The sequence below is a fragment of the Phascolarctos cinereus genome, unplaced genomic scaffold (assembly GCF_003287225.1).
Source record: "Phascolarctos cinereus isolate Bilbo 61053 unplaced genomic scaffold, phaCin_HiC Scaffold_2;HRSCAF=192, whole genome shotgun sequence".
Lineage (NCBI taxonomy): Eukaryota > Metazoa > Chordata > Mammalia > Diprotodontia > Phascolarctidae > Phascolarctos > Phascolarctos cinereus.
In genome coordinates this window covers 233,804,047-233,822,399 of record NW_027555625.1, presented here as the reverse complement: position 1 = coordinate 233,822,399, position 18,353 = coordinate 233,804,047, and the positions used below count along the sequence as shown (strand labels likewise).

General features: G+C 40.7%; 1 protein-coding gene across 10 annotated transcripts in view; it reads left to right on the top strand.

Moving 5' to 3' along the window:
• Positions 1 to 18,353, top strand: part of NFATC2 (nuclear factor of activated T cells 2) — a 273,083-nt gene that overhangs the window by 94,292 nt on the left and 160,438 nt on the right. For all 10 annotated transcript variants that reach the window (XM_078149874.1, XM_020984231.2, XM_020984232.2 and 7 more), the window contains exon 6: positions 4,997 to 5,137. In XM_078149874.1, the coding sequence (XP_078006000.1) occupies positions 4,997 to 5,137 (141 nt within the window). The remainder of the gene's footprint in view (positions 1 to 4,996; positions 5,138 to 18,353) is intronic.

The following is an 18,353-nucleotide window of genomic DNA, read 5'->3' as shown; positions in this document are numbered from 1 at the left end:
AAACCGGGTGAAGTTTTGAAGGTAGTAACTCTGAGTATCTTTACCTTTAGGGGTGGGGAGAAGGGTTAGTTTTTCCCTGAAGAAAGAGATGACTCTCACTGGATAAAAGTGGAACACTGTTCTCTGTGCCCCACTGCTTTTGCCATTAGATGCTTATCCAACATTGGTTTGGACAAAAAGCTCAATGACAATTTGGATAGACTAAGTTTAAGAAATAATTGAGAAGGCCCGAATTTGCTGACATCTGTCAGCAGATCATGGAAAATAAGCCTGGCAGTGAAGAATAGTGCCATGAAGTGACTCCAGTGGGATGTGTAGTTCCAATTAGTAGTAATAGGTGCTATGTGGTTGCATCAGAGAAAGAATTGGGCCCTAGTGATTGTAATATTGGATGATGCTTTGCTTTGCCCAGCTTCTCATCCCCTATGGTTCTAATTGGATATGGGTTTCATTTGATCTTCAGCCCTAAGTGATTGCTGTGCTCCCTGAGAAGGGAAAGAAGATATCATAGCCTGATGTTCAGCTCATTCCTCTTAAATTTATGGCACAGGGCTAGGAGCTTAGAGACCTAGATTCAACTTTTTGGTGTTTACATTAACCACTTGTATAGTCTTTGATAGGCTTCTTCTCCTCTCTGAGCCTCAATATCCAGCAGATTGCCCCCTTTATCACCTCTATTCTCTCACTAATCTTCAATATCTCCTTATCTACTGCCTACAAACATACCCATGTCATCCTCCAGCTTGGTGGCACATCGCTGGGCTTGGAGTCAGAAAAACCTGAGTTCAAATCTAGCCTGACCCATTTACTAGCTGTGTGACCCTGGGCAACTCACTTAACTTATGTCTGTCCTAGTTTCCTTAATTGTAAAAATGGGGATAATAATAGCACAGGGTTGTTGTGAGGATCAAATAACAATACTCGTAAAGTGCTTAGCACAGTGCTTGGTACGTAGTAGGTATTTAATACTCATTCACTCCTCCTCCCCCCACCCCATCCTCAAAAGCACTCACTTTATCCATCTGTCCCTGCTATCACCATAGATCTCTTCTCCTTTTTATGGCTGAACTCCTTGAGAAGGCCATCTATAATTCATGCCTCCATTCCTTTCCTTTCACTCTCTTTTTATCTCTCTGCTGTACAGCTTCTAATCTTGACATTCTACTGAAACTGCTCTCTCCAGAGTTACCAATGATCTCTTAATTGCCAGAGCTAATGGACTTTTTCCAGTGCTTGTTTTTTCTTGACCTATCACTGTCTTCTCCTTGATACTCTCTTCTCCCTAGGTTTTTGTGACACAGCTCTCTCTTTGTTATCTTCCTTCCTATTTGACCAAACCTTCTCAGTTTCCTTTGCTGGATCTTCATCCAGGTCATTCCCACTAACTGTGAGAGTCCCCCAAAGCTCTGTATTGGGCCTTCTGTTCTCTCTCTGTGCTATTTCACTTGGTGATCTCACCAGCTCCCATGGGTTCATCTATCATCTCTATGCAGAGAATCCTCAGATCCATTTGTCCAGCTCTAACCTCTCTCCAAACTTCAGATCTTGACTCCAACTGCCTATTGAACATCACAAACTAAACATTAATGTTTCCTCCCAATCCTTCCCCTCTTCCTAAGTTTCCTATGACTGTTAAGGGAAACACCATCTTCCCCCTCACCAAGGCTTGCTATCTAGACTTCATCCTTCTCTCCTTGCTCTCTCATCCCTCATATCTATCCATTGCCAAATCTGCTCATTTCTACCTTTGTAACATCTCTTATATACACACTGCCTTCACCCTGGTCACCTCATCACCTGGACTATTGCAATAGTCTTCTGGTTGGTCACCCTGCCTTAAATCTCTCTCTACAGTAATCCATCTTTCACTCAACTGTCCAATTGTTCTCCTTAAAGTGAAGGTTGAACCATGTCACCTTCCTCCCCTCATTCAGTCAATTCCAGTGGCTCCTACTGCCTCCAGGCTCAAATATAAAATCCTCTCTTTGGCTTTTACTCCCTCCATAATTTGGTCCTTTCCTACCTTTCCCATCTTTTTACACCTTATGCTGTTTGTTCTGCCTGCTTATCACTGTGATGACGGTGACCTCTTTGCTGTTTCTTAAACAAGACATTTCATTTCCTGACCCGGGGCATGTACTGGCAGTCCCCTTATCTTCCTTCTCATCTCCACCTTCTAGTTTACCTGGTTTCCTTCAAGTTTTCCTGCAAGAAGTCTTTCTTAGTCCTTTATCTTAGTGCCTTGTCTCTGAGATCATCTCCAATTTACCCTGCATATGTATCTTGTTTGTACAGAGCTGTTTGCATTTATTAGACTGTGAGCTCATTGAAAGCAGGGGATTTTCTTTTTTGCCTTTCTGTGTATCCTCATCACTTGGCACAGTGCTTGGCACATAGCAGGCACTTAATAAATGTTGCTGATATAACGGAGATAAAACCTACCTTATCTGCCTCACTGGGTGATTGAGACACTCAGGTGCAGGAATGAGTAGGAAGGTACTTTGGAAAATGTCAAAATGGTATCTGATGACCATTGACTGCTTTTACAATCTTCGTGGAATTTCCTGAAGAAGTGTGACAGTGAATGGGGCAGAGTAAAAATCTGGCAAGATCTGAGTGAATTCCTCCTTTTTGTTTTAAAGGAGCCTTTCCTTTGGGCAAGTATCATGATAAGAATTGGGATGGATACATAAAGTCAATTGTGAGAAATGGTGGGGAGGAAGCAAGGATGTCAGTGTGTGTGTGTGTGTGTGTGTGTGAATGTGTGTATGAGTGTGTGTGAATGTGTAATGAGTGTGTGTGTGTATGTGTGTGCACGTGCGTGTGTGTATGTAAGGCATAGAATTGTGTTCTGTACTCCTGAAAGGAGCAGTGCCTATATGTGTAGGACACAATCTTGTATAGTGGGAGAAATGCTAGATTTGGGGTCAGAAAAGCTAGGATTGATTCCAGCCTCTGTTACCTGAGTAAGTTGCTTAACCTCAGTTGCTTGGCTGCTCATCTGTCAAACAAAGGAGTCAGACTAGAGAGACTTGAAGTTTCATGTGGTTCCAAGTGTATGAGCCCATGTCAGTGTAGTTATATATTTGCCAAAGTTATATACCAAAAATAAAGTTTTGGATTTTTAAACCACTAGAACCTGAAAGGGGATTAAAGGGGGAAATGGCATTAAAAAATAAAAGTATGCTGTTTGGGAATGCATGCATGGTAATTCATATTTGCAGGCCTTACCGGAGCAGTTTCCCACCCAGTACTAACAGACCAAGTAGATCTCATCCAGGATTTAGTTCCTGGCTTTCTGTGTGCCCTTGGACAAGTTACTTCATAGCAATGACTAAGTTTTTCCACCTGTGAAATGAGAATAATGGTACTTGGAACCTCCCCATTGCAAAAGGGCATTGATCTTTGATGTTATAGGATAAAAGTCTCTCTGTCACTGAGAGTGCCATCCTTTCATTAGGATACAGAGTAACTGCATGCGAATCTTGAAAACTAGACCCTAATTCTCAGTGAATGCTGTTGATGTTTTCACTGCTAATAAATCTCAGTTTGTGGTCAATTCAATTATGAACTCATCAGAAAACTTGAATATTTAAAGGGAGAATTAATCATCCAGCCCATGTGGAAGAAATTAGCAGCTTCTGTGAAGAGACATTTTCATATATACTTTTAATTGGCAGCCACTTTGACCAGCTGTTGCAGTACAGTCTCTGGGAACAATAAGAGTGCAGAATTTGGGAAGTGAAAAGCCGACAAACGAATAGCTCATGATTGATTTATTGCTGAAAAATGCTAAGTTGCATTTTTAAGACGAAGCTTTTGGCGCATCCTGGCTCTACACAAGGGACTTTCATAACATTGCCAACTGTTCAGTTTCTAGAGAAGAGATTGTTTAAAATTGGCCCCAACAGCTATTAAGCAGAGAAGCAGCCTGGTACTGCAGAAAGAGGCCAGGTCTGGGATTCAGCAGAGCTGGGTTCTAGGCCTGCACCTGTCACTAGTAATGGAATCTTCAGCAAATCACCTCAACTCTCTAGGACTCAGTTTCTTCCTCTGTCAATTAAAGGCTATTGGACTAGATGATCTCTAAGGTCCGTTCTAGCTTCAGAATTCTGCTTTTTAACATTTGGAGTTTTCAGATCCCTTCTAGCTGTAATATTCTTTGTTTTAAGGTCGCTTTTGACTCTAACATTCTATACCTCACATTCCTTCCAGCTCTAACATTCTGTGTTCTGTGTATCCTTTGGCAGTGACAGAAGAGAAAATAGGTGGATTGGCATATGAAGTCAGGCTCCAAACCTCAGCGAAGCTTCTGTGCTGGCTTGAAAAGTGGGGCCATCTTGATGTAGACCTTCAAGATACTGACTTAAAAGGAGCTGGCTCTCTGCCCAGCTGTTTGGACCTTTGGGAGGAAATCAGAAGAGTTTAGTTTTACTCACTGGGGAAAAGAAAAAAATAAAACAACTCCAACTCTTCTCTTGCTCACATTCCAGAAGGAATCCTAGGGAAATAATTGACTTCCGTAACCTCAGTTTCCTTACATATAAAAATGAAGGCATTGTGTTAGAATTGGTGATCTTTAACATCTTTTCCAGCACTAAATCTTGTGGATTTTTTTTAGCCTTCTTTTCTGTGACTCTTACTTTCTCTAATAAGAGGTGACTTAAATTGTAAAATTAGAATATTGTTCTGGGAGAATAAAAGTTCCAAGGCAAGGGTGGGGAACCTGCAACCTCGAGGCCACATTGTGGCCCTCTAGGTCCTCAAGTGTGGCCCTTTGAGTTTGAATTCAGTTGAAGGCCACATGTGGCCTCAAGGCTGCAGGTTCCCCACTCCTGTCCTAGAGGACAGAGAGAGTTTTCATTTTTGTCTCTGTGTCCTCAGTACCTAGCATAGAATAAATGCTTAATAATTGCTTGTTGAATTGAATTTTTACCACGGCTACAGAACAGACTTTCTTTATTGATCATGTAATTTCTTTGATTTTTATCCTCAGCCCAAAGATCTGCACATGAGCTGCCCATGGTTGAAAGGCAAGATATTGATAGTTGCCTGGTTTATGGAGGACAACAGATGATCCTCACTGGCCAGAATTTTACAGCAGAATCTAAAGTTGTATTTACTGAAAAGACAACAGGTAAGCAATATTTGAAATATTGGAGTTATTGGAGAAGGCTCTTCTTTAAAGAACATTGTTCTGTGAATTAGGAAGAAAATCATGATCAACAGAAAGAGGGAGCTGGGGAATAGTGGAGGAAACCCATGACCTGGCCAATAATTCCCTTTGTGACCACAAGTAAGTCACTTCCCTTCCCCAGGCCTCAGTTTTACTCTCCCTAAACTGAGGAAAATGGGTTAGGTGGATTTGAAGACCATTTTCGGCCTCAGTGTTCTATGACGCTATGAGATCTGAAGTCACGACAAAACTGTGAGTTTTATTTTTGGTGGAAGTCTATAGATGTCAGAAGCTGTTTCTTCACTAAGTGACCTGATTTTTGTGTGTAGTTTCAGATAAAAAGGTGTTTGTGATTGTGTCCCCCCTTCCTGCCCCCCAGGTAGAAAAATATATAATTTCCTCAGGTGAAAGACAGACTTTTTTTAACTCTAGTACATATTCAACTAAATATTTTCCATTTTTATTTTGATCTTAGAAAGACTCTGATGACACAAACCCAAGTTAGTTTTATAGTTGTGTTGTGTTTTGTTTTTCCTGAGACCCTGTCCCTATCTCACCCAGGCTGCAAGTGCAATGACCACTCAGTGGGCCCAATCTGAATATTGATCAGCATGGAAGTTTTCATTGGAAGCTCCATTTTTCTGATCTGAGCTAGTTTTGCCTCTCTTTAGGCAGTGTGGTAGCTCACCAGAGCCCAGGGATTGACTACCTTGGTGCTGGATTGAGTGGGAACATGAGACTGGCTTTAGCTCTGACCCTAGTACAGAATTCCTAAACTCAGTCAGCCTAGCCGTCAGAGTAGCAGCTGGGACTGCAGACATACGCCACCACGCTCAGCTTGATTTATAGTTTATGTGGTGCTTTTTATAAACATGGTCTCATTTGATCCTCACAAAAACCTTTTGAGGAAGGTGAGGCAGGTTTCATTGTGCCCATTTACACAGCTAGTAAGTGGTGAGTCAGAACTTGAGTCAGCACTCTCTGTGCAGGCTGCCTTATTATCATATACCCAAGATGGCATTAAGTGTTGTGGGGAAGGGACGGACAGACCGACAGCTGTGTCAGATTGTACCCTATCCAAGCCTTCTCATTCCATTTGATTTTTGTCCACGTTCTTTTACAAACCCTCCACAGAGGATACATTGAATGTGCTAGAGAGCTTCCTCTAGGTCTGGCTCTATGTTGTTATTGTCATTGTTTAATCATTTCAGTTGTGTCTGACTCTTCGTGACTCTATTCGGGGTTTTCTTGGCAAAGATACTGGAGTGCTCTGCCATTTCCTTCTCCAGCTCATTTTACAGATGAGGAAACTGAGGCAAACAGGGTTGAGTGACTTGTCCAAGGTCGCATGGCTAGTCAGTGTCTGAGGCCAGATTTGAACTCAGGAAAATGTGTCTTCCTGACTCCAGGCCCAGTACTGTATCCACTGCTCCACCTAACTCTAGGCCTTTAGCTGTTTCTTAAATAATAATGCAAAACTTAGATTGTCCCATTTGCTGACCTTGATCTTGTGACATGACTAGTCCACCTCCTTTTCCAATGTCCTTGATGATCTCTTTTATATGACTTTGTGCATGCAAATGATTTATTGGCCACAAACTTCTCCAGTACCCTTTTGCTCACCTCCAACTCTGACTCTTTGGAGGTCATAGCTTTTCAGATTCACAACCATAATAGCATTACCAAGAGAATATTAGTGATGAAATGATGAGACTCTGTGTCAGGTAGCACTCAGTAATAATTGGAAATGAAACACAGTTTCCTAAATAAAATGTAACTTATTATCTTCCTTTTATTCAGTTTTGGGTCTAGCTCATTTCTTATTTGCAGCTTAGATACTAATGGACTAATTTGATGGCTAGTCCTTTGGACTGAATGCCATGATGATCTGGGAAATACATGTTCCTCATTCCACTTGATTTTTCTCATGTGCTTCATTAGCCTTTTTCTTTTGAGAGGCCATGCATCTCACTGAGGAGCCCTTGTAGTATCTGAAAGATTATTGTGATCAATACAACATCATTCACAAATATGTTGGGAATCTCATCATTTATATCAAAGGTGTCAAACTCTTGGCCCATGGTTTGACACCACTGATTTATAGTGTGAAGTGTTAGAATGGAAGAGTGCTTCCCTGTAAAGACACTTTTCCATTTGGGCTCTTCATAAGACAACACTCTTTATAGTGGCAAACTCCTTTGGCAGATATGTCTCCTTGTTCTTGTCTTGCTCAATATTTATAAACAGAGGTTCGTTGAACATAGTTATCTCTGTTTTTGTCTCATTTGAGGAATCTTGTAGGATCTTAATGTATTCATGGGAAACATCTTGTTTGAAGAGAAGCTTTAAGGTTATCTTTTATCCCATGTATTCAGATCCCTTTTTATAATTAACAAGAATAGTTACGGCAAGATCTTGTAGGGTTTTCATCTCTCAGTTGCATGACTGTAAAGATGTGGTAAAGTAGGGAGAGCACTGGACCTGGAGTCAGGAAGATCTGAGTTCAAATCTGGCCTCTGACACTTTCTAACTGTGTGACCTTGGACAAATCACTTAACCTCTGCTTATCTCAGTTTCATCTGTAAAATATAAAATAAGGACAATAATAGCACCTACCTTACAGGGTTGTTTTGAGGAGCAAATAAGACAATATTTGTAAAGCACCGTGCAAACTTTAAAGCATACAGATGCTGGATATGTTTCTATTATTGTTGTTGTTGTTATTATGTAGTATACTGAAGGAAAAGGTCTGTGATAGACTGCTTGTTTCTTTCTTAATACTTCCATCAAGAATGTCCTTGATATGAGCATAGATCATTTCCATAAATATTTTATAGAACTGAGAAAGCAGGAACACAAACCAGTAGTTGTTGATGTTTTCTCAGTCACATTGAATAATACCATCAATGTTCTTTTCCATTTTTTCCAAACATTCTCCTCTTTAGAAAGGCACTGAAGGGATATAAAGGAATTAATATAGGAGTGAATGGGGTGTTCAAGGGGGACTAGCACCTCTGTTGTGAGAACTACCAAGACCTTTTTGGGGCTGTTCATTTACCGTTGGTGTCCACCTGTCACCCAACTTTCACCTGTGGCTCCAAGAAGCTGTAGCATGCACAGAGGCCACACCCCATATAACCATCTCAGCAGACAGACTAAACCAGGTTGAGGCTAACTGATAGGCCTCAAACTCACTGAGTGGGTAAAGCATGTAAAGAATTCCCCTGGTGGAAAGAGCAGATGAGAATAATTTATTTCAGGGACCATGAAGGTGGCTGAAGCAGTGCTTAGAGCATGATCAGACATCAAAGATGCCAGGGTCATCCACTGCATCCCAGGTCAAGAGCTTAGAGTATAGTTAGGAGGATAAAATGCATACAAAAACAATAATTAAGAGGCACTTGGAATCAGGGGAAACCTGGTTCTGAATCACAGCAGTGAGATTGTCTAGGGGTATGGCTATGGTGAGCCTCTTAACCTCTACCTCTGTTTCCTCACCAGTAGAATGGAAATAAAAATACCTGTGTTATCTACTTCACTAAGATTGTTGTGAGGCTCAAATGAGGTAATGCACACCAAGTGCTTTGAAACCTTAAGCCTTAAAGAACTACGTAAATGCCAGACATTATTATTATAATCATACAAAATAGAATATAGGTGTGATGGAGATATGAACAAAGTTCTATGGTTCTTCATAGTAGTGAGAAGCTCACTTATAGCTCAGAAGGGATTTGAGGATCAGGGAAAGTTTCATGGAGGGCACTCCTTGACAAAATTACTTATTTGTGTCTATTTGCTGTATTCTTACATGTGGGCATATCTCCCCTGATAGAATGTTAAGTGTCTTGACTACCTGCATGCTTCTTGGCTTAAGCACACCCTCAAGGTCTTTCTGAAGAGCTTTGGAATTGATTGCATGACATGGGAGACACTGGCACAGGACAGCCCAGCATGGCGTGCCCTCATCAGAGAAGGTGCTGTGCTCTACGAGCAAAGCAGAATTGAAGTAGCTCAAAAGAAACGTGAGATGCACAAATTTAGAGAATCTGCCCCAAATGTTCACATGGACTACTTGTGTCTGACCTGTAGTAAAGTGTTCCAAGCTAGTATTGGTCTGATCAGCCACAATGGGATACGTGGTAACTTGACTAACATAGTGATGTCATTTTGGTCCTCTTCAAAGATGAAGGACAATAACTAACCAACCAAGTTCCTTGAAGTCAAGACTTTCAGTTTGCCATTTTGGTCTTTATACACCCAGCACCAGACATAGTGTACATGGTAGGAGCTTAATAAAGGCTAATTGTGAGATTTGGTTTAGGATTTCAGGGATCTTTTTCTGGTCATCTGTTAGGTTTTCTGTGCTTCTCTTTTCTTAGCTTTAAAAGATATTTCTAGTTTTTACCTGATGCAGTTAGTATTGAGACTAGTATGTTACAGTCAGTGTGCCTCATGAGCCTTGCAGCTGCTACAGTTATGGATGAGCCTGAGTCCATGCCAAGGCCTGTCTCGTCGATTCTAAAACCATGAAGTCAATAACTGAATTAAGTTCCTGACTCTGGGACAGAGCATTCCAAACAGAATCCTGACATCATTGCAGCTAGAGAGACTGAAAACCTTAGTCCTGGGCTTCAAGCAACACTAACATTCTGGGATGAGACTCGAGCCGTTTCTGGAAATCTAGACTAGTTACTATTTGGCTTCAAAGGGAATGCAGGGAATTGGCCCTGTAGTGGCACAGTGACACATGTGTAACAGAGCCAGCATGCACAACATGAAACAGCACGTATGCGTTGGAGTGACTGCCACATAAAAGGATTAGGGAACTCCCCTTCCACTGAGGCAGCATTCCAATCTTTGAAAAATGACAATATCAAATCCGCTGTTGAGCAGCAGTCAATAAAGAGGCAGCACAGGCATAAGCGGCCAACCTCACCCCAGAGGCTTCTGTTGATTTTCTTCTGTTTAATAGCACCCTTAATCCTTTCCATGTGCCCACTGCAGTGAGCTGGAACCTTCTAAGGCAGACAGTACAGTGAGTGCCAACCTAGGATACTGAGCTGAGGACTCAATTACAATCATTGAATTGTCACTAAAACAGTCTTCTCCTCGCCTCCCAACTTTAATCCATCCTTTGTGCTGCTGCCAGCATAATCTTCCTTATGCACAGATCTAGTCATGCTGCCCTTCTCCCCAAAGATTTTTAATGACTCATTATTGCCTACCAAGTAAAGTTCACACTCCTTTCCCTCGCGTTCAAGACCTTCCATAATCTGGTACCATCCTATGTTCTAGCGGTTGTCATATTTTTCCCCCTTTGTGCACTCTATGCTTTAGCAAAAAATGGGCTACTCTGGTCCTTGTGCCCTCTGGCATTTATGCCTTTATTCCTTCAGTTTCCTTTACTTGGGATATCCTCTCTGGCCCTCTTTGTTTGTGGAATCCCTGTTTATTTTTATGCTCTCCCTTCATGAAGCCTTTCTTGATTGCCCAGGTTGATAATTGTCTTCTCTTTCATAATTAACATAGTGTTTGGTTCTGCCCCTCTCTGTTGTGCTGGTCATGTAATATCTTGCATTATAGTCTTCTGTATTTATGCCTCATTACCTTAAAGGACAATAACTTCCAAGAAGGCAGAGACCATGTCTTACATAATATATATGCCTGTGAATCATCTTCATTGAAATAATAATTCAACCCCTAGGAGCAGATGAAGTCACCAAGACTTAGAGTATATAAAGAGAAGAGGACCTGAACAGAATTTTGAGGCAACATTCAATTTACAGGGCCTGATCTGGATGATGAGTCAGCAAATGAATCTAAGAGTTGTCAGACAAGTCAGGAGGATAACCAGGAGATATGACTATCACAAAAACCTCGAGAGGAGAATAGCCAGTAATGGGGGGAAAGGCAAGAATGTCAAAAGGAGCAGGAGCCAAGAAGGATGAGCATAGAGAAAATACCAAAAGATTTGGCAACTAAGAGAAATTGCATTGGAAAGGTAAGGTATGGAGCCAATCTGCAAAGGGTTGAGGAGTGAGAGGAGAGGAAACAGAGGTAACAAGAATAGTCAACATTTTTTTTTAATAAGAGTTTGACTGAGAAAAGAAGGAGAGCTATGATATAATAGTTTAAGGGGATGGTAAGATCTAGTGAAGGCTTTTTAAGGATGGGGAGACTTTAGTATGCCTGAAGGTGGTAAGGAGAGAACCAGTAGATAGGGAGAGACTGAAGATTAGAGGGGATGGATTGATCTAGCCATCTGCTGGAGAAGAGAGGGATAGGATCAAGGGCAAGAAGAAGGATCACTTCATTATCAGAGACTGGAGGAAATGAGAAGAGAGTGGAGGATCAAAGGGTTGTAAGAAGAGAAGGGGCTCTTCTGTTTTCTTAACAAAGTAATAGCTGAGGTCCTCAGTTGAGAGAGTAAAAGGGGGTTGAACATGGAAAAGTTTGAGGAGAAAAGACAAGGTTTGGATACTTTCAGTAGGGAGTCAGGGAATCAATTAGGGAGGAAAAAAAAGATTGCCTTGATGTAGTGAAGGCCTAGTGAATGTGAGATAACAAAAATTTGTAGGCTACCCAACCAGTATAGTTGTATTATTTCTTTCATTTCCATTCCATGCGAGTATGAATGGAAGTAGATGGTGGGAGTAATTCAGGGTCTTGGCAAGGGATGAGCAGTGATAGGGAAAGGGAGGAATTTGAAAGTAGGTGAATGAAGGAAAGTGAAGTCAGAGCAGGGATAATGACTGGAGAAAATATTAAAGGGTTTGAGGTATTGGAGATCAGGATGAAAATAAAGAATACATTTAGGAAGGGTGTAGCATGGGAGAGATTGAATGCTAAGAGGTTATGGTCAGACAAAGGAAAGTAAGAATTTTTGATGAAGGAACAGGAACATTTGTGGATAACATTGAGATTAAGGGTGTAACCGTCCTTGTGTATATATGGCTGAGGTGGAATAGAGGAGCAAGTCATGGGATTTGAGGAGAATGAGGTAGTAGGAGGTTAGGATGTTTGAAAGAGAAAATGAATATAGAAATCCTTTGATATAAGGGCAGGGATTTGAGAGGAGAGGAAGAAAATGAGACAGGAAAACAGAGAAACAACCACCATGATCTGTGTAAATGAAAAAAATTTCTTCAAGTGAACTTCAAGGGAGAAGAGGATGTTGAATAATGAGGGCAAAGGGAGATTCTGGAAGGAAGGATATTGCACTCCCTGCCTAGAATTAGTGTGTTGAAGGATGTGAGAGAAAGAACATCTCATGCAGGAGAGAATTACTAGGGATGTAGGATCAGCTAGGGAAGCTGAGTCTGCTGAGAACAAGTAGGTGGAATGAGTGTAAGAGAAAGTGATCAAGAATGAAAGGGAGTTTTGGAATTCTAGAGGGCTCAGTGACAAGGTGGGGGTAGAGCTGGAATGGGACACGTTTGGGGTAGGATGGATGAAGAATTTCTCCCTTACATTAAGCCAAAGTCTGTCTTCCAGTATTTGGGGTTGGTTTGTTTGTTTGTTTTTGTTGTTGATCTGAGTTTTGCCTTCTTGTTCCAAGGGAAATGTCCACTCCCTTTTCTACACTTCATATATTTGAAAAGAATAAGGATTGATAGGTCAGCATGGTAAACTTGACAAAGGACTGGATTTGGAGTCAAAAGACCTGGATTCCAATCTTGGCTCTGCCAATTAGTACCTGTGTGAACTGGGCAAGTCACCTGTCTTCTCCAGAACTCCTTGTCAGTAAAATGAAGGAATCAGCCTCATGATCTCCAAACTCCCTTCAGCTCTAAAGCCTGTGATTCCATGGAATGTCAGTTAGCTTTTAGATTTGCCCTTCTGTCTCCATTGTCATTACCATCACCATGGTGCAGGTCTCATTATCTCGTGCCAGAATTACTACAGTTGCTTGAAGGTGATGATATCTTACGATGTTGTGGCTTTGGGTTCTTCCTTTTTCCTGACTGCTAACACAGCAACCAAATGGAACTCATAGTGTATCTATATTCATATCAGCAAGACAATCTTCAGAACATAATTCACAAAGTAAGCTGGTGCATGTCGAGAGCTGGCCATGCCTTTCTTATCCAAGACACTTCATTTACAAGCAAAAAATACTGGGGACTTTTTTCCTGAAGCAACACCATTTGAAGAATTGGTGTATCCCCTAGTCTGTGATAAGGCTACTGCTATTGAACATGATCATTCTGTAAAATACAGTCTGCCCTACTCTTGCTTAGCTGTGGTAGCTACTACTCAGGTCATGAAGAACTAAGTCTGAATCCTGCCTTGGACATTTAGCAATTATATGAACTTGGGTATGCTATTTAACCTCTCTCAACCTCAGTTTCCTCATCTGTAAAATGGAGATAATTATAGCACCTATTTCGTAGCATTGTAAAGGTAATAATAGTTAACATTTGTACAACATTTAAGGTTTGCAAAATGCTTTACATGTGTTAACTCAGTTGATCCTCCCAATAACCCTGTGAGGTTGGTGCTTTTAGTATCCCCATTTTACATATGAAGATATATGCAACTAGTGCCATAAAGTCCGACCCTCTCACTTTACAGATGAGGAAACTGAGGCACAATGAAATTAAAAAGGTTCTCTAATGTCATACAGCCAGTTGTTTTAGATAAAAACTTGAATTTAGTTCTTCTTGGCTCCAAGCGCAGATCTCTATTACTTGGTGCCACCTACCACCATCATCATCATTTTCTTTTTTTTTTTTTGAAAGCAGTCAGGGTTAAATGACTTGCCCAAAGTCACACAGCAATCTGAGGCTGCATTTGAACTCAGGTACTTCTCACTCCAGGACCGGTGCTCTATCTACTGAGCCACCTAGCTGCCCCATTGTCTTCATCATTTTCAACAACAATAATAATACCAGAAACATAGAAATGGTGGGTCTGAGTGGGTCTGGCACATGGTACATGGGACTCAAAGCCAAATAGAGACGAGACACTTAAAGAAAGATTGTGCCACTTCTGTTTCTACCTGCTAACATTAGTTACAGAATTAACTGAATTCAATGCTGGGAAGTCACTGATATGAAAAGTGTTATGAAATGGGCTGCTTCCTCTTTGCATAGTGGGAATGGATCTCTGCTGACCAATATTGCTTGGACATGATATCTGTCTTATTGGTATTAAGTATCATGGGCATCAATGAAGTCAAGAGCCATTGAAAAGGAGTAGGGAAAGGGAAGAAAGACTTTACTGAGCTTAAGTTTAGGACTCGTTAGCCTGGGAGGGTCTCAAACCTAAGACCATGGACTGAGTGGAAAGAATACTTACTAGTCAGGAGAGCTGACTTCTCACTCCCCTTTTGCCTACCACCAGTTATGTGGCTGCGGGTGAGTCTTTTACCATATGGAGCCTTACTTTCCTCATCTCTAAAATGTGTATAACAATACTTCTTGTCCTGCTCACCTTACAGATTATTGTGCTGAAAGTGCTGGGGTTCCTATTAGTATAAATCATTGTTATGGTTCTGAAACCCTTTTTTTTCTTTGTTCAGATGTAAGTTAGTTGGTGCAGTGGATAGAATGCCTGAGACGCTTACTAGCTGTGTGATCCTGGGCAAGTCACTTACCTTCTGTTTGTTTCAGTTTCCCCATCTGTAAAGTGAGGATAATAATAGCACCTGGCTTTCTAAGAAAACATCAATTTCAGTGACTGAATCTGACAATACATACAACATTCTGTCCTGGCAATCCCTGCTTCTTTGCCAAGAGGAGGGAGGATGTTTCTTCATCTTTTCTCTGGGCTCTTCATTGACTTTTTCAATTCCTCAGACTTCAACTTTTTTTAAACGATATTTTCATTTCATCACTGGGGTCATAGTAGAGATTGTTCTTTCAGGTTTGCTTTTTTTTGGCTCTGCATTAGTTCACACACATCTCCTCAATTTTTAAAAATTCCTTATGTCCATCATTTTGTACTATATTCCATTACATTAATATATGATACTTTTTTCATTCCCTAGTTGACAGGTATCCATTTTGTTGCCAGTTCTTCACTACCACAAAAGTCCTAGAATTACTATTTTGCTATATATTGGACCTATGGCTTCCTTGAGGCCCTAAGTAACAAGTTTACCGGGCCAAATAAGATGGATAGTTTAGGCCCTTTTCTTTCATAATTCCAAATTTATGTTCAGAATGGTTGGACCTTGTCAAAATTCTATCTATTCTATCTATCTATTACTGTGCCTATATTTCCATGTCTCTTCTAACATTGTCTATTCCCGTTCTTCATCATCTTGGTCAATTTGAAAGCTGTAATTAAATATCAAAGTAGTCTTAATTTTGTTTTCTCTTGACATCAGGGATTTGAAACGTTTTCGTATGGTCATTTGTTATTGGCAATTCTTCTTTTGACAATTATTTATTTAAATCCTTTGACCACTTATCTTTTGGGGAATGTCTGGGAGTGTTACAAAGTTCTATACATTCCTTATAAATTTTGGATATTAAGATTTTAATAGTTCTTGGCCAAATCCTTTCAAACCACTATTCCCTTTGCTGTTGGATCTAAGCTACTTTTTGATGGTATTAATTTCATCCTTTAAAAATAAGATAGAGTTATTCTGGTTCCTCTAGACTTTAGTAGGCAATCTTAATGTGTCACGATGGTTAAAAACAAATTCATCACCTGCTGATTTGTCTTCTGCTCTTATTTAGATGTGTTAGTCCTACTAAGTCCACATGCAGAGCTTTTTCTGTTGGAAAGGACTCACCAGAGTTTACATTCTGCTGGCACAGACTTTGAAAATCTGGGGTCACTTCCATGCCATGAGGAGATATGGAAAGACGACTTCAGTGGAGCTCTGGATGACATAGGAAAGTTTATTGCATGGTGTGTCACAAGGGTCTCTTGGGTTAGGTTTCCATGTTCTATCATATCTATCTAAAGAGAACACTTAGGGATTAATGATTCACTGTATTCCTGGGTAGATAATAATCTAAAACCAAGGGGTTCTCCAATTTTCCTGAACCTGGATAATACCATGGGGACACTCCAGGGTGGGGTGGCTGGCCACTTACCACTTCTGAAGCTGGGAGTTTGAATGACTTTTCATAGGCTGTCTGCTCTTTTGGCTTTGGAGACAAACATCCTATATTTGATCTGTCTTCTGCAGGGCAAATTGCCTCCTTGCTGCTTTTTTCCAGCATTCATTCCCACCCCCTTCTCCATGGACAGTTTGACCACTGAAAGGTGGGGGTGGGGGCGGGGTGTAGTGGAACAGATCAAGTTTTCCTAGGAGGGGAAATCCCATCTGGTTCTTACATTAAGTCAAGGTGACAACCTTTTGAGCTAATCTTATACCCTTATGTTTTGTAATCTGTACCACCAACTAAAGAATCTTTTTTTATAGTTGGGGACTAAAATAGAACTGGCACTTAAATTCAGGCAAGATATCAAGTTTGAGAATAGGAGAAAACACAAGAGTTGGGTGGGATGATGATTTCAAGGAAGGCTGCCGTCTCCCTGAGATGAGTGACATCTTACTTACTGGTTTGCTTCTGCATTTTAAATCTCATCCTATTCCCACAAGAAAACAAACCAAAGCAAAAACAGCCCCTCTGGGGCCAAACGGAGCAAGTTTAATTAATAGTAGAGTAGCAAGAGTGTTGGCTATGGATCCAAGGGACCTGGGTTCAAATCCCACCACTGAAGCTTTATACAAACAGGTATAATTATATAATCTTACCAGATACTGAAAAGAGAAGTAAAAAAATTACATGTCCAGATTTTCAGCTGGGGTTCAAGTTGTAATGTCCACAGTGTTCTTGAACTTCAGTCGGTGGCTGGACACGGTACACTTAAACCTCAAGCTAACTTGGGGGATCCCAGCAAAACATTGCAAAACAGGAAAAAATCTAGGGACACAAAAATAAAAGTGATGTGGTTGCGGAAACCAAGTTGCCATAGCTCTTCAAGACTCACTGAGACAGGGTGGAATCCAGTGTTTTGGAAGGTTTCCCCGTATGACACAAGGTTTTGGAATTTTACAGCTGGTAAATCCTCATTAACACAGGCAGCCCTCACCAGCCAAGACCCACTGGCTCACTGCTGACTTTGGGGCTCGTGGTGGAAGCTAGTCTGTTCTTGATTATTCAGCTTTGAAACTTAATTATTTAAAGAGCATTTTTTAAAAAAAAGATGGATTTTCTTGGAACAAACAAAAGGCAGAGGCTCCCATCACCTGCTGAAAGCAAATTGATCATTTTTGAGTCTGGCGTGGGTAGTGGAATTCCCTATCCTCCCACTTAGTCATAGCATCCTGATGTGAGTCATTTTATTACTTGGAGGTTCCCAAAGGTTTTATTTTGAGTGGAGCCTTTGTTTAATAAACACAAATACATATACTTTTTTTCTTTTCTAAATTAAGTATTTTTCCATGAGTTGGCATGCTGGATAAGTTGGAGCTCTGTTAGAATAACAATCCACTCCCTCCTGTTTCACTACTCCACTACTGTGTTTGTTTCCTTTCAACCAAGATGGAGTCCTCTTTGTCAATAGGATCCATATGTGATCATATAAATTTGTTTCATCCCTTTGTAAAATGTCAGATTTGGGGTTGGGCTGGATGTGTGACTAATCTACTGGCCTTTTACCTCCAAGAACTTTGACCTTGGTGACTCAAGTCCTCAGTGAAATGAAAGTGCTGGCCTCCAGCCCACCATTCAGGCATGATTGAATGTGACTAGAAGACTGTATCCAAAAGAAAGCCCATATTTCAGATCCAAGTCCTTAAAGCAAGACTCTATTCCAATATTCTTATGTCAAAAATTGCCCAGTTTAGGGGGTGGGGAACTGTGCTGAATTAATCTAAACTTCAACCTCTCTTAAGATTTTAGAAGATCCTTACAAAGGAGGCATCTTGATTGTACTCAATGACTTGAATTCTGTTTTGAAGCTACACCAATAGATTGATGTGTCACTTTAGGCCATGCAGTTAACCTCCCTTTCCTCATCTATGAAGTAAGGAGGTTGGACCAGATGGATATAGAAGGTCTATTCCAGCTCTAACAGCTATGATTCTCTGGTTCCATGGGAGTATAACTTAGTCTAAAACTTTTCCATAAACATATATTGTCGTTGTTGTTTTTCTGTTATACAAGATTAACTAATCAGAAAGTGGGTTATCGGAGTATCGTAGAATTGG